We start from the raw sequence: 15,559 nt of genomic DNA on the forward strand, positions 1-15,559 counted from the left end.
ACCATGACCAAAGCTGCATATCACAAAAAAATTAGGCCATATTTCTTTTTCTTAATATTAAAGAGTGTGCACTTTGAGGCCAAATAGACCCAGTTGTTTGATGTTTTTTTTTTTAATGAGATATAACTGACGTACAATGTCATATTAGTTCAGGTGTACACAGGCCCAGTGTTTAAATCTCAGCTTTGTCATGGCACATCCATGAGCAGGTTCTCTGTGCCTCAGTTTCCTTATCGAAAAAATTAAGTTTTTAATGATGCCTCTCTCATAAGGTCATTGTCATGCCTGGAAAGTACCTAGCACACTACCTGAGTTCAAGCGGTGTTCACTAGTATTGTTAACTGTTTGTGTTTGCAACCCACGCAGAGAATTTCAGCCTCCGCACCCATCAAAGAACCGGCCCCATAAAATGATGAGTCCATTTGCACTTATCCATGGCGGCCCTACAGGGGATGTGAGCACAGTTTGTGGCCCGATAGATAGCTAGATAGATATCAACTCCATGACCTGGGGTGAGGGGAAGCGGACTTCAGCTGCCAGCCTACCAAAGAGAAACCAGTGAACAAGTATGAGAAGTGTTTACTGAGCCTAGACTCCTCAGTCGCCATGTGACAGAGAGAATGGTTTTCAAAGAGCTCACAGTCTAGGCAAGCCAAACAAAGCAAGACTGTAAAACTACGTGCTGTGTAATGAGTGCTCTGAGGGCATGAAGAGTCAGAAAAAACAGAGTCGCATGGGAAGGCTTCCTGAAGAGACATGGGCCAGAGCTTTCAAGGAAGGCAGGATTAGACAGAAGGAAAAGCATTTCATCCCAGGAGGTCATGAGCCAAGGCTCAGTGTTGAAAACAAGCACAGTTGGATTCAGAAAATGGAGACCGTGGTGGACTTTTGTCATTTGTGACCACGCAACATCTGTGAACACCTTTCCTACGTTTCAGTCATTTCCCACATTGTGATCCCCACCTTCCTAGGACAAAATCCAGAAAACACATTCCCAAATTGCTTTGCACCTGGAAGCCAGGACTGTGACCTACAGTGTTCCAATGAGGTAGACCCTCGTGAGATTTTGGATTCTGATATAGACAATGTAAGGAGACAGCCATGGACAGACAGAACAGTTTAGCTTCTTGGAGGGTGCAATGATGGAGACATCTGGGCCTCCATGGGCAGAGGTGGGATGTTGTCGTTTTGCCTCAGGCATCATCGGTGCAGCAACAGTGGTCACACTGTTGTCACCAGAGACGCCTCCAGGTGCGGCTGTGCATGGTTCCAAGCTACCCAGCTCCCAGAGAGCAAACGAGCAATAATGTCCTTTCATATATTATTTTCAGTTTACATAAGACAGAATGGATGCTCATATTTGCAAGCATGAGCCTTGATCAATTCAGTGATGAGATAGACCTGGAAGGCAGAACGGATGGAAGGCCTGCCTTTTGTGCCAGACAGAACAAGGCTGCTGCATGGCCAGGTGCCAGCCCTGAAGTCTAGGGAATGGATCCTTGGGATTCTAAAACTCCCAGTGAATCAAGATCCCCAACTGCCCCCCACTGGGGGCAGCCATGACCAGAGCCCGCTGATCCTGAGCCATACTTGCCATTCCTCCAGAGGGAATTAGCTTGGAGAAGAATCTTTGAGAAGCAAAGCCACAGCCACCACAGTCATCACCTAGTACTAGGGCTGGGACCTCCCCAGCCAGGGGCAGAAGGAGTGAGAGGAAGGGCTTAATCTATTCTTACTCTACAGCCAGGGTTTCAGAGCGGACATCGCTCACGAGGGAACCGGAAGTAAACCAGGGATTGGGAGTGCCTTAGTATGACTAGAACGTCAATTCTGATTGGAGAGTCATGAGTGATACAGGTGATGCCAGGGGAGGAAGCAATCCCAAGTTGAAATTTATGATGGTCCAGCCCAGCCCTCTGGACCTGGGGACCCAAAAAATATTTGGAGAAAACACTTGTTGGTTTACACTCACCCTGAACACCTGGATTATTTGAAGCTTAACTAAATACCCTAGGTTCTTTCTCCCTAGAAAAATGAGTGACTCACTGTGTTACAGTGTATAAAATCAGAGCCTCATAGGGTGCTGCACCCAGGAAGCCAGCCAGAGCACTCCTCTGCCTCCAGGTGGTCCCCTCACTTCCCTGCAGCCTTTCTTTGCTCTTCGGGATCCCCATGGAAGGCTGTTCATCAAATCTTCTGGTCTTCCCAGGCCAGCAAGCCATCACCCTGAGCTGAGGAAGTTCTTCTTGGCTCTAGTTTCAATGCCCTCTACTCCAGTAGGAGCCTACCTCTTCTTCATGGAATCAGTGAAGTTGGGGTTGGCAGGGGTCTCACCCACCTGACCACCATACCACCACGGCACCCACCCATCTCCAGATCTGAAGGCCCCTTTTGACATTAAAAATTATATTGACAGGGGCACCTGGGCGGCTCAGTTGGTTAAGCGTCCAACTTCAGCTCAGGTCATGATCTCGCGGTTCATGAGTTCAAGCCCCATGTTAGGCTCTCTGCTGACAACTCAGAGCCTGGAGCCTGCTTCGGATTCTGTGTCTCCCTCTCTCTGATCCCTCCCCACTCACGCTCTGTCTCTCTCTCTCTCTCAAGAATAAATAAACATTTTTTAAAAATTATATTGACCTTCACGTAGGTTAGACTCTATCCTTTCAGGGTCATTTGAGAACATCTATTTTTACTGTGAATTCAACTCTGCCTCTCTCCCTCAAAATAAATAAACATTAAAATTGCCTTTTATACTCGCCTACATTTCAAAAGGGTAACACACGTGTGTGAAAGACATTTGATTTATTCAGTCTACGGACACGTGTGTGCATTTGGAGGGTCAGAACCCTGGCAGTAACCCAACAACCACCTGAGATCTTTAAGCCCCAGGTCTCAAACTCCTACCGATCAGCCTCTTCCACTGTCCGTTACGCAGGGCTCACTGTCCCCTGCCGGAGCTCCCCGCGGGACCACTCCCCTCTGTGTGCTGTCACTGCCAGCCCTCCCTGCCTTTGTGTCCATCAGCATCTGGTCCCATCAGGCCTTCAACGGATGTGAACTGAACTGACATGACTTCGCTCTTGTCTGACCCTCCAGAGTCATACACACAAAGCTCCCTGACTTCTGCACAACGACTATTCCAATATTAGAAAATGCTGTTGACTTTCCAGAAGCTGTTCTCTAGGTTCAATACACCCAGACCCTCCTCCCAGTCTTCTTTCTGTGCACGTGCCTTCCAGGACTCTTCATTCTGTCCACGCAACTCTTAAAATCACAGTGCCTAATGAAGATATAATGCTCAGGGGTGACGTGGTGTGTGGCAAAACCCCTAGGAGGACCCTCACTGTCTGTGATGTGGACGCTGTGCTTCTTTCACTGCAGGTTAAGGTTCTGTCCCTTTCTTTAACTGTTGGCTCATGTGGGTCCCACCTGGAGATAAGATAGGGGCTTTGCCCAGGTAAACCAGGCAGTCCTGGGCTTGAATCCTGGCTCTGCTTCTCACTTGTGTTCTTGGGCAAGTTACTAAGCTTCTCCAAGCCTTAGTTTCCTCCTCTGTAAGATGATAATAACAGCAAATTAATCTTCCACAGTTGTCGCAAGCATTGAATTAAATAATGCATGGCAAACTCTAAGGATGGTACCTACACATACTGAGTACTCAGGAAACAGTCACTATTATTTTCCATTTGTCATTGTGTGTCACTTTGAGATGTGCTTCTGTCCTAATGTGAGAATAGGTAGGGCCCCTTCTGTTGCTCTGGAACATTCACAGGTTAATTCAATGAATTAATTGCTCTAGCAAGGACCCAAGCACCCTGCATTCTCCATCATATTCTTGACTTAATATCCTTCTTCTTCCACAGATGCAAACATCAGCTCTAATCAGCCTTCCTGGGCTCTGTCTACTTATAAAATGAATACTTATTGAGCACTTAACTATTTACCAAGCACCATTCTAGGCACCAGGAAAGCAATAGTGGACACAATAGATGAGTCCCCACTCTTCTAGAGTCCACAATGCCAGTGGGAAACAGACAATAAAGAAATAAATACATGTTTGTCAGGCAGTGGAAGGCACTACCAAGTAAATACAGCAGGAAAGGGGGGTAGACATGACAAGGGGTGCTATCTCATAGAGAGTGGTCTAAGGGGACCTGAGCAGATAATCCAAACACAGTGAAGGAACAAGACATGCAAACATGTGAGTAAAGGGTGTCCTGGGCAGAGAGAACCACAAGTGCAAAGGCCCTGAGGCTGAGGCAGGAGAATGGGGAGCATTTGAGGAACGGCATGGGGCCAGCAGAGCTGAAGCAGAATGAGGGAAGAGGTGAGAGGAGATGTCACTGAAGGGTTTCAGGAAAGAGAGACAGAGCATGAGCAGGGGAGGGTCAGAGAGAGGGTGACACAGAATCTGAAGCAGACTCCAGGCTCTGAGCTGTCCGCACAGCCCAACTCAGGCCTCGAACCCGCTGACTGCAGGATCATGACCTGAGCCGAAGTTGGACGTTTAACTGACAGCCACCCAGGTGCCCCGACGTGAGGTGACTTGTAAAAGGATGAGTCTGGCAGCTGTGTAGAGAGTAGGTTATGAGGTCAAGGCAGACTGTGTTGAGACCCATTTCACCTTCTTTACCTTCCAAGACAGAAACTTGCATCCTGATTTTAAAAAACTCACTTCCACGTCCCGCTGTAAGAATAAACTGAAAGAACAATGGCCGCAAAGCAGACTTACAGAGAAGATAAAAAAGACAATAAAACCGAGAGGGAGGCTCGCCCTCAATAATGCTTTATCTAAGCAAGATTGTCCTGAGTGATAGGAGCTCTCCACCATGTTTGTGCTGAATCGTGTTTGTCCAGTACGCTTCTCAAACTGGAGATTGTCAGTAGCAGAAATCCCATCTTGTCCTCCATGGGAGATTCCAAAAACAACTTAGGAAGTTATGAAATAAATTTCCTGAAACAAAAACTAAAAGAGGCAGGGGGGGGGGGGAAGGTCAAGTGATCGTTTAACCTGGGAAAGAGAAAGTTAACAGGAAATTTAAATGTATTTTTCCGGGCAATGATTTGAAAAGCAGGGCTCTCCTCTCTGCTGCAGCTTTGAGGGAATCCAGTTGGACACCAGGCAGAGGGTGCTATCACGGTGGGAAATAAGGGGACCACAGGATACTATGTAATTAGTCCAAGGAGACAGCACCCAGCATAAGGAAAGCACGCAGCAAATATCGAAGGAATGGATGTCGCTAGGGGAAAGACGATTCTACCAGGAAATAAGGGAGTGACGACAAACCTGCTGGGCCCCAGAACGTTTGCTCACAGTAAACAAGAGTGGGAAAGGAGGCAGAGCAGGGCCAAGGTTTAGCATTATAGCTGCCTGAAGGGGAGAGAGGTGCACATGTGGCACTTCCCAGATGTGAATCCAAAGCACACCCTGGGCCTGAAGGCCACACCCCAAAAGCAAGTGGCCCAGAGTTCCCTCTCCATCTCTTCCAGGTTATATATGTGCATGTTTTTATCTAGACATCATTACCCTGATTGAAAACTCCTTGAAAGAATCGTCTAATTCTTATTAGAACATTGCCTAGGACATCCGTTCATTAAACCAACTCACATTGGTTCATTAAACCAACATTTGTGAAATATCTACTATGTGACAAGCACACTGGCCTTGAAATATCAAAATGAATAAACACAGTCCTTGCCCTAGAAAATTGAAAAGCTAATAAATGGGTGGATGGATGGGTGGATGGTTGGATGGACAGTTGGATAGACAGTAGATGGATGGATGGTGGATGACGGACAGGTGAATGGCAAATGGCAATCCAAACTCTTTCTCCCTAAAACCTCTTCCTAGCTCATCTAGCTTCTCCTTTGAATTTTTGAGGACCAAATCCACAGCACTTCAAGTAAAAACCCCACAGATGCAAGAAACCATGGGCAGCAACAAGCCTGAGTCCTGGGGCTCCCACCAAGACCCTTCATGGCCATGGTCCTACACTCCCAGCCTTCTTTCCATGGGATAGAAAGATGACTGTTAAGTCTCTACCTTCAAACAGCAAAAGGGTGGAACAGGTGCTAAAATGGCTTCTTCCTTCAGCTTGCTCCTTCTCTTTGCCCTGGCTGGACCCACTATTCCCTTGCCTCAAGGGCTAACAAAGGAGGACACAGCTCCCTTAGTTATTTCCCTAGATCGCTGTCTCATTAAACCTTGACCATCACTCAAGACATGGCAGTGGACCTGCCTTATTCTGAGGTCCTCTGGTCCTAGAATCCAAAACCTGAGTCCCCATAGCAGGCAAGACCAAAATCCCACAAGGGGGCAACACTAAATAAATCCCTCTCTGTTATATCCTTCAGTTTTACTAGCAACAAGGCAGGAAGACTTCAGAAGTGTTGGCAAGAATTTTCTGAAACTGGGAGGGCTGGACTCAGAGCAGAGGGTCTTGGCAAAGGGGGAGGGATCTATGCAAATAAGGTCATTGCTTGTGAGCCTGGAGCCTGAGCCAAACCACCAGTGAGGTTGCAGCCAAGGCTGGAGGTCAAGAGCTTGAAGAGTGGGGGTCAAGGCAGATGAACCAAATATAATGAGTTAAACATCTGCCAACCCACATTTGGGCCATTACAATGTGAGAAGTGGTTTTAGTACTCCTCACGTTAAAGCATTTGGGGGTGGGGGGAGGGTGTGGAGACTGCAGGGCCTTCCAAAGGGTAAGTAATACAGTCTGTGTCTCCATAGCTCCCTGAACACAAAGAGCTGGCCAGATCCAGTTCAAAGATCTAAGAGAAGAGCGGTGCCTATCATCTCAGAGTTGGACTTTCCCCACAAATAATAATCCCCTTTCAATAGCCAGCCAGCTCCAGACCTATGGCTCATGGCCAGGATCCACTCCCCTGGATTGTTCTGGTAACAGAGACCAACAGGAATGCTTTTCTTCTTGTAGGTGAACCAGGAGTCTTCTTTACAGAAATGAAACACAAACAAACTCACATAACCACTTTCCTGCAGAAACACATTTATTCAAAGACACACACGCACTTGACCTGAGTTTCCTGTGTAAACCATTATATCCAACTAAAGAGGCCCTGGAGGCCTAGCGGTGCCACTCAGGCTGGCTAGTCCCACACTTGACTTGCTCAGCGGGTATGAGAAATTCGGTAATCTGCCCCCAGCTCCTCAGGGTGGCCCATTACAACCCGAACCTTCCTGGTGGGTGAACTTGAGAAGTCCCTCTCTTACTGCTAACCTTTGACTCCTCCTCCCAGCTCCAGGAACTTAGAAAAGAGCCAATTCAGCATGTTCCCAGGGGAGGGGCTCAGTGGTGGGAAGAAGTCAAAGACTTCCTGGTCTGACACATGGGGGTGAGCCCCAAGACAAAGGGGAGATTAGGGCAGGGCTGAAGAAGGACCAGCCTTTCCAGCCCAGGGAGCACAAGCCCCTGAGATTAATGCTTTGTTGCCTGCCCATGCTGCCCTGAGCCCACCTCCAGGTCTGTGTGAAGGCCACTTGGGCAGGGACAGGCCCTGGGCAACCCGTGTGCCCTTCTGTCTGCATGCAATAAGGGCCCCATGGGCACTGTGCTGCGGGGACTGGAGTCTGAATGAATTGCCTGGCAGTCCAGGGTGGGAAGCTCCAACTGAGTGGCCAAGGGAACGAGTGCCTCCTGCATCTGCAGTCGGAGGGATTTAGGTCAGACCACACGGGGAACGGTGCAGGAAAATTATGCTCCTCGGCATAGCTTGAAATTGGTCCAATATAGAAACAGGGTGTCCACAAATGCTATAACCAGACCCCCACCTCTCACTGCCCTCACCTCATCTTCATTTCTCCAGGGCTGGCCCAATCAGGCAGCCTCGCCTTCTACCGCTCTAGCAGAACTGCCTCCCGTCCCCCACGTCCTCACCACTCAGGGACAGCAGTATGGACATAACCTTAGACATAATCACCTGAGATGGGAAAGTGGGCAGGGCATGAAAGCTCTGCGAGAACAACATGCTTCCATCCCTCCATCCAGCAATCGGGATCTTGTTGATTCTTGGAAGAAGTTCCAGAAACCCTTGCTGGTCCAGTTAGATTGAGTCCCATGCGTGGAGTTTCATGAAAGTTGGGAGGCCTTGCTAGACACTGAGTATAAACTCTCCATAAGCTCCCTAACCTCTCATTCCATATTCATTGGAGACCCCCTGACTGCCTCTCCTCTACCCCTTCCCTTCAGGCTCACTGCAGCCTCCACACTGAGATGGACCTGCTCTGATTGTCTTCCATCTTTGTGTACTTGTTGGTTGTTGGGAGTCTGTGCCCCTGTTCTGGAGCAGCCTTCAGACTCCACACACAGCACGTCTTCCCCAGATTAGATGATGACCTTGATCTGTGCAGACATATCCCTCAGGCCCCAGCCTCCTTTGCTCCCACCTGAATTCTGGAGACTTCTCCCCAGGGAACAAGGACAATGACTCAGAGTGAATGACAAAAGCGTTTTATTAGAGATTCACCCAAAATGGATAGAGGGGAGGAGAAGAGGTGGATGGGACCCTGAGTGGTTCCTGTCCTGACCTTGCAGGCCAGGTTGCTGCCAACTAACAGAGGAGTTTGGTCCTGATGTAGAGAGATATCTGGGGCCACGGGCTGGGAGGGGACATACGTGACCCTGGTTGTGTTCTCCTCTGCCTGTAGGAGGTGAAGAATCAGCTGACACCCCTTTCATTCCAGGTGGTAACCAGGACCAAATCGAGAGGAAGATACCAAACTCCAGGAGGGCAGAGTCCACACTGAGGTGACACTGGGAGGATGAGCCCCAGAGAGGGAGGGTGGAGGCAGGGGTGAAAGAAGCACAGAGATACCAGGGCTGGGCCCAGCTGGGCTCAAGGGCTGCAGGGACCTTGTCTCCTCTATCGGTGGGACCTCTTGATCATGGTGCTGGTAGAGATGATCTTGCTGCCAGAACTGCCACAGACACCGCCACCAAACCCAAAGCCACTTCCGGAGCCAGAGCCAAAGCCACTGCCCAGGCCAAACCCAGAGCAGCTTCCTAATCCTCCGCCGATGGTCCCAGCACTAGCGCCACCACCAACCACAGCTGCAGGAGAGACACAAAGGGTATGGTTATTCCAACAACACTGGCACCCAGGGGTCTCGCCCGAACCAGGGTGAACAAAAGGCCATGGAAGGGGTGGAAGGTACTTACAGATGCTCAGGGCACTCTGGCATTCTCCAGACATTCTGTGGGGGAGAGAAAGAGCAGTGAGTCACAGCAGAGCCCGGAGCCAGGCTCCGTTCAATGAGCGGGTCTCAAACACATATCCCATCCTTATGTAGCCAAGTTGAAGGTCTGAATGTGAACCTGTTGTCCACACTGCCCTGCTTCATAACGCACCCATGCAGCACTGAAGCAGGTGGCCCAGCAGAGGTGCAAACTCAAGGCTCCAGAATATCTCCGTCCCTCACCTTCCCTCTCTGCCTTGCCCGTCCCACCTGCACTCCTCGCCCTCCAGCAGCTTGCGGTAGGTGGCGATCTCCACGTCCAGGGCCAGCTTCACGCTCATGAGCTCCTGGTAGTCCCGCAGCATCCGGGCCAGCTCCTCCTTGGCCTTCTGCAGGGCGGCCTCCAGCTCTGTGCGCTTGCTGTAGGCATCTTTGAGGGCCAGCTCCCCACGCTGCTCTGCATCAGCCACGGATGCCTGCAGAGTCTGGCACTGTAGACAACAGCATTGAAGAGGCAATCATCAGTGCCCTAATGTCAAGCCTTCTCTATCTGCCCCTCTGCTGTGCCAGCTTCACTTGGGCTAAGATGTCAGGATTCTGTCCTTCTCCCCACCTGTCCTATTCATACATTTCCTTTACTACCACCAGGGCCCGCCAACATCCCTACCAGACTGATTAGATAAAGATGAGCAAAAACCAATGAAAAAGAGCCAAGAAACCTTATTTACCAGGGTGTCATGTCGGGTTAAGTAGAACATTGCTAAGAAGACCTGAGTGTGGTTTACATAAGGAGTCACAAATCCCCTGCACACAAGCTTAGGATCTCCTGGCCTGCTACCAGATCTGTTTGTCTGCTATGGAGACACCTGCCCTGGCCCTGTTCCATGGCTAGAAGGTGGTGACACTTACCTGCTTCTTGACATTCTCAATCTCAGCCCGCAGCCTCTGGATCATCCTGTTGAGCTCTGAGATCTCACTCTTGGTGTTCTTCAGGCTGTCACCATGTTGGTCAACTGAGATCTGGAGCTGTTGGACCTAATATCCAGGAAAACACAGGGAATGAAGGGTCAGGGCTGTTTGGGTAGGGTCTACTCTCAAGTGAAGTCAGCAAGAATAGGTGGCAAGGATAATACAAAATATCATGTAATCTCAAATTAGACCAGGACCAGTGATGCCCGGGACATGAGTTCATCTCTGACATCTCTCAGGCTTGAGTGGTGATCACCTGCTCACAAACATCAAAAGCAGAGTCCCAGAAACCACCCCCAGCTCCTGAGAGGTCCCCAATACCCACCTTGGTCTGGTACAGCGCCTCAGCCTCCGCCTTGCTCTTCTGGGCGATCTCCTCATACTGGGCGCGGACCTCAGCGATGATGCTGTCCAGGTCCAGGTTCCGGTTGTTGTCCATGGACAGGACCACGGACGTGTCTGAAACATGAGTCTGCATCTGGCACAGCTCCTGCAGGGAAAATGTCTCGTGTCAGTTTCCCCAGAGTCTTCCTTAATCTCTGACACCAGAAATCCACTGCGGTGATGGAAATGGCCATGCCACAGACTCAGATGGAAGTAGGGTTGGCATCCCAATGTGTAGGGAGAGCGGTAAGTTTTTATGTAGAAATCAGGTGATTGGTGGTGACATTTCAAGACAAAAAAAGTAATGCTTCTGGTCTTTGCTGCTCTCTGGGAACCATAAGCAGGTGATCAATGAATGGATTCATTTCACCAGGGAAACGCTGGACAGCAAGACATTCCATCCCATGCAATCTTGGATCTAATCACTCCTCCTAAGACCACATCTGGTTTCAAAAACCTCCGAGTTGAGTCTCTCACTTCAATTCTTTCTACCCATGACCTTGCTGGGAGTGCCCTCAGCAAGTAAGGGAGCTGGAGTCCTTTCAAAGAACTGTGAATGCCTGCAGCAGCCTCACACATGAGGGACTGCCTTCTTTGAATGGACGGGGATGGAGTCCTCACCGCAGCAAAGAGGACCCTCAGGAAGTTGATCTCATCGTTCAGAGCATCCACCTTGGCCTCCAACTCCACCTTGGTCATGTACGCGATGTCCACATCCTGCAGAGGTGGGGGATAAGAGACAAAGGTACAGAAATCACAAGCGGGGCAAGGGAACGAATGTCAAGTGACACACAAAGATGACACACAAAGAAGCATGTAGGGAAGTCTTCTCAGTACAGGTGAGGTGACAAAGGACTCATCGTCTGACATACTCTGCCCCTAAAGCCAGCTGCAGAAATGGAAACTACTTATCCAAGTGGGCTTTTATTCCCAACTTCAGCTCCTTAGGGTCTGGTGCAGTTACCCACTCCTTTGACCACATAGATCTGGAGAGTACCAAGTGGAGTAAAGATGAGGCCGAGATGAACCAAACCCATGATTCCAGCCAAAGACCACTCTCGAGGGAAGGGATACCCTCATAGCCCCTCCCACCCTTCATCTCTTACCTTCTTGAGGACCACAAAGTCATTCTCGGCAGTCGTCCGCTTACTGATCTCATCCTCATACCTGGGGGGAGGGGTGGGAAGGAAAAGACAAAAGCCGCACAGTGAGCTAGTGTTTCCCCGATCTCTGCTGATGGCTTTCAAACATCTAACTCTTTGGAAATATCCAAGTAATTGGCTGCATTTTGCTGTTTTCATGCAAATGCTCATTCAACTTACATTTGTTAATTACCATGTATGAGAGACCAGTCTAGACCCTGGTTTATTCAGAGAAGTGAAAAAGCAAACTTTATAAAGACTGTCTTCAAGAAATAAGGCGTGAAGAGGAGAACCCCGCATGGTCTGGTTGGTTTTATCTTTATAGAAGGGCTGACCCTTTGGTGGATTAAATTCTCAGGAATGCTGCCAGTGCTCCAGCTCTCTTTGTTTGGTGTGAGAGCGAATGGAGAGAGCGGATCAGTATTTTCTCAGGTCTACACCATAGTAAGTATAGTAAGAGGTACTGCATTAAATGTTCATGTTATATCCATTGCTATGCTACCTCTTTTCTCGATCTTATTTAATTTCATTTAATTCTCAAAAGCTAAAAGGTAGGATTATTAACCTATTTTAAAGATGAAGAAAACTAAGGCTCAGAGAGGTTAAACAAGTTACCCAAGATCACACAGCTAGTAAGTGGAGGAATCAGTATTCAAACAAGGTCTGTCTGTCTCTACAACCTGTATTCTTCTGACCATGTCCTACTACTTTTCATCTGTGCAGTTTCTGATCTTGTTTGTATGCAGCAAGCCCAATTCCCCAAATGCATCACTCATTTTCTATTTGGGGCAACAAGGCCTCACACCATTTTTTAATGGGACCATGTGGATGCAGGGGAACAAACTACAAAACCTTCCTGACGCTTTTGGGATCTCTTCAGAGGCTGAGATTCTAAATGACTGGACTGGAACCCAGGGACCCTGGGGTGTGGCTGGGCAGATATTGGCAGGCGGTGTCCCTCCGTGCTCCACACATACTTGGTCTTGAAGTCCTCCACGCTGTCCTGCGTGGACTTCAGCTCAGACTGCAGCCGTCCTTTGTCATTGGCCAAGGTATCCAGCTGCTTCCTCAGGACACTGATGTAGGCCTCAAAGAGGGGCTCAAGGTTTTTGCTGGATGTAGTGGTCGTCTGCTGCTGGAGGAGGTTCCACTTGGTCTCCAGGACCTTATTCTGTTGCTCTAAGAACCGCACCTGTGTTAAAAAGGCACCGGCCAGCCCATGAGGGCCTGAATGAAGCTTTGGCAGGAGGATTGGCCACAGCCACCCAGGTGACCCAAAAGCCATACAAGTAGGGCCACCATGTCACAACTCCAGGCACCATCCATTGGGGTCAACATGGCGGCCCTGCTCCATGGCAACAATGGAACGCATGTGTTGCAGGCACCACTTCCTGACCACAGGGACCCAGAGGCCCTGAGGCAACTTGCTGAGAAGAACATTGAACTTCTATGCAATAATAAAATAAACAAAACTAGGAGATAAAACCACAGTCTGGGAACTCTTGCATTCAAAGTGATGCTGACCCAAGGCAAAGGCACGATAAGTTCGCTGAAGATTTTTGGAATAAATGGGCCTGAGGTGTCTCTTTAAACCTGTGCACAACTGAGTATCAATAGTTAGCACCAAGGCCCTAGACACATTCCCAGTCTCGGCCAGGCTCACTCTCCAAGGGGACTTCCCTGAACCTTCCCTCTCTCTACGAAGAGATCCAACAAGATAAGCCAAGGTAGCAGTTTGGCACAATATTCCCACTGTATGTGCTTCAGAGCTGAAAGAAAAGCAGGTAAGGGTGACTGATCACAGTCTGAACCCACAAGATGCGATGAGGGGAGATGAGACAAGGAAGCACCGAACTCTGGGCCTTGCTTTTATATCTGCGTGTCCTAGAGTCACCATAAAGCCTCTTTAAGCTACTGACGGCTTATCCAACTAGTAAGAAGAGAAAACGTTCCCACTCAGTCTACTCCAAGATTGTTCATTCTTGCCCTGTACGTTCTAAGAGGATTGAGATTTCGATGCACAGACAATCAAGGCACCCTTGACTAAATGTACTACACTCATCCACTAAATCATTAATCTTCAGATGACTTAGAAATCTGGGCTTATCTGCTTGCTATCATCCATCATACTTGGCTGTAACTGAGCTTCAAGGACGTGAATCTCTAGGGGTGCCTGGGTGGCTCAGTCGGTTGAGCATCCAACTTTGGCTCAGGTGGTGACCTCGCGGTTCATGAGATCGAGCCCCGCATCGGGCTCTGTACTGACAGCTCGGCATTCTGTGTCTCCGTCTCTCCCTACCTCTCCCCCACTCACATTCCGTCTCTCTCTCTCTCTCTCTCTCAAAAATAAATAAATCTAAAAAAAAAAGGGGGGGGGACTTGAATCTCTAGACCCTGCATGGAAAAGGAAGTTAAAGTACAAAGAGAAAAGGAGAGACCCAACCCCTCCTCTCTAACAGACCCAGAAATGAGCAAGTCTGCCCAGAGTCAGGAGGATGAAGAAGATGACTCTCCAGGGTCCCATTGGTCCCTTTTGCCTTTGGGAAACCAGCGTGGTTTTCTTCTGCTCCAACAACAAAAGTGCCAATAGTTAAATTCTTATATTAACTATAACTAATTTTGGCTAATCATTAGATTATTAGCCACGTTACTTCCAAAACCAAACCTGAGAAAACAGCAGGGAAACAATGCACCCAGGGAAACCGTATAACAGGGATGCCTGGACTCAGCAAAGTTGAGCAATTTGCCCAGTGTCACAGAGCACGTCTAAGAAGACTCCCAACACTGCATTGCTCTGAGTAGCCTGTCTTCCCACCCCCATGGACAAAAGAGGAAGACTTGGAGGAATGAGCCCCCTTTAACGGCTGGAAAACAGAGGCCCAGAGAAGTTCAGTGGTTCCCAACGCTGTGGCAGGCTCAGGTCTGGAAGCCCAGGACACAGGACCCCTGGTTTCTAGCACCGTGTCTGGCCAAAGGGGTGGCTCACCTTGTCGATGAAAGACGCGAACTTGTTGTTGAGGGTCTTGATCTGCTCCCGCTCCTCAGTCCGGACCTTCTGGATCTCGGGGTCGATCTCCACGTGGAGTGGAGTCAGCAGGCTCTGGTTGATGGTGACCTCCTGAATCCCCCCAGCAGGGCAGACGGGGAAGCCAGGACCACCCCGTCCACCAAAAGAACCCCCAAATCCACTACCAAAGTTGCCAACGCCAAAACCTCCAGCAGCCCCGAAGCCAGCGCCTTGCCGGGACCCGGCCATGCTGATGGCGATGCTCTTTCTCCCCCCAAGATTGTAGAGGCTCCTGCTGCCGAAGCCCCCAGAGGAGCAGCGGCCCGTGCCCCCAGACGTGGAGACTGAGCTGAAGGCAGGCCTCTTGCCCCCGCCGACGACAGCCGAGACACAGCTAAAGCCCTGGGACCCGCCTCGGACGCACTGCTGTCTGGAGATCATGGTTGCGGAGAGGAGAGCGAGCTTGGCTTTCTCAGAGAAACTCGAGGGGCCAGGCCCGTGAATGCTGCAGCCCCAGTCTGGGTCTCTTATATGTGCTGAAGCAGCAGGGCTTGGTTGCAGGGGCATAAAGGGAAAAATCTGAAACATCTCTGGGCTTGGCCTTTGGCACAGGCCCATCCTTCCCGTACCTGCTGAGTATGTCACTAAACACACCTACAGATGTCATTCGGAGGGCACAGGTTACAGGATCCCAACACACTCCCCTCCAGGAGAACCTGAACCGGTGCCCCAGGGCCTCCTGAATCACAGGCCCCTGCCTGGACCCAGCCCTTAGGGGCCCCCACCCACTGCCCCTTCCATCTCAACAGCCTCTCAGGGGCTCCCCCCCGGCTCCACACAAGATGGCCCATTGCCCATTCT

At 49.7% G+C, this 15,559-nt stretch overlaps 1 protein-coding gene across 1 annotated transcript; it reads right to left on the reverse strand.

The window, feature by feature from the left end:
- Nucleotides 1–8,883: 8,883 nt before the first annotated feature.
- On the reverse strand, nt 8,884–15,139 carry KRT4 (keratin 4). Its single transcript, XM_047066031.1, has 9 exons — nt 14,678–15,139; nt 12,669–12,883; nt 11,656–11,716; nt 11,171–11,266; nt 10,491–10,655; nt 10,106–10,231; nt 9,467–9,687; nt 9,180–9,214; nt 8,884–9,071 (listed from the first exon to the last, which is right to left on the reverse strand). The coding sequence occupies exons 1-9, from the start codon at nt 15,137–15,139 to the stop codon at nt 8,884–8,886; spliced, it is 1,569 nt and encodes a 522-aa protein (XP_046921987.1).
- Nucleotides 15,140–15,559: the final 420 nt, after the last annotated feature.

Source organism: Lynx rufus, unplaced genomic scaffold, assembly GCF_022079265.1.
Source record: "Lynx rufus isolate CCGP_SWC_20201006 ecotype Redwood Valley unplaced genomic scaffold, mLynRuf1.p SCAF_7, whole genome shotgun sequence".
NCBI lineage: Eukaryota > Metazoa > Chordata > Mammalia > Carnivora > Felidae > Lynx > Lynx rufus.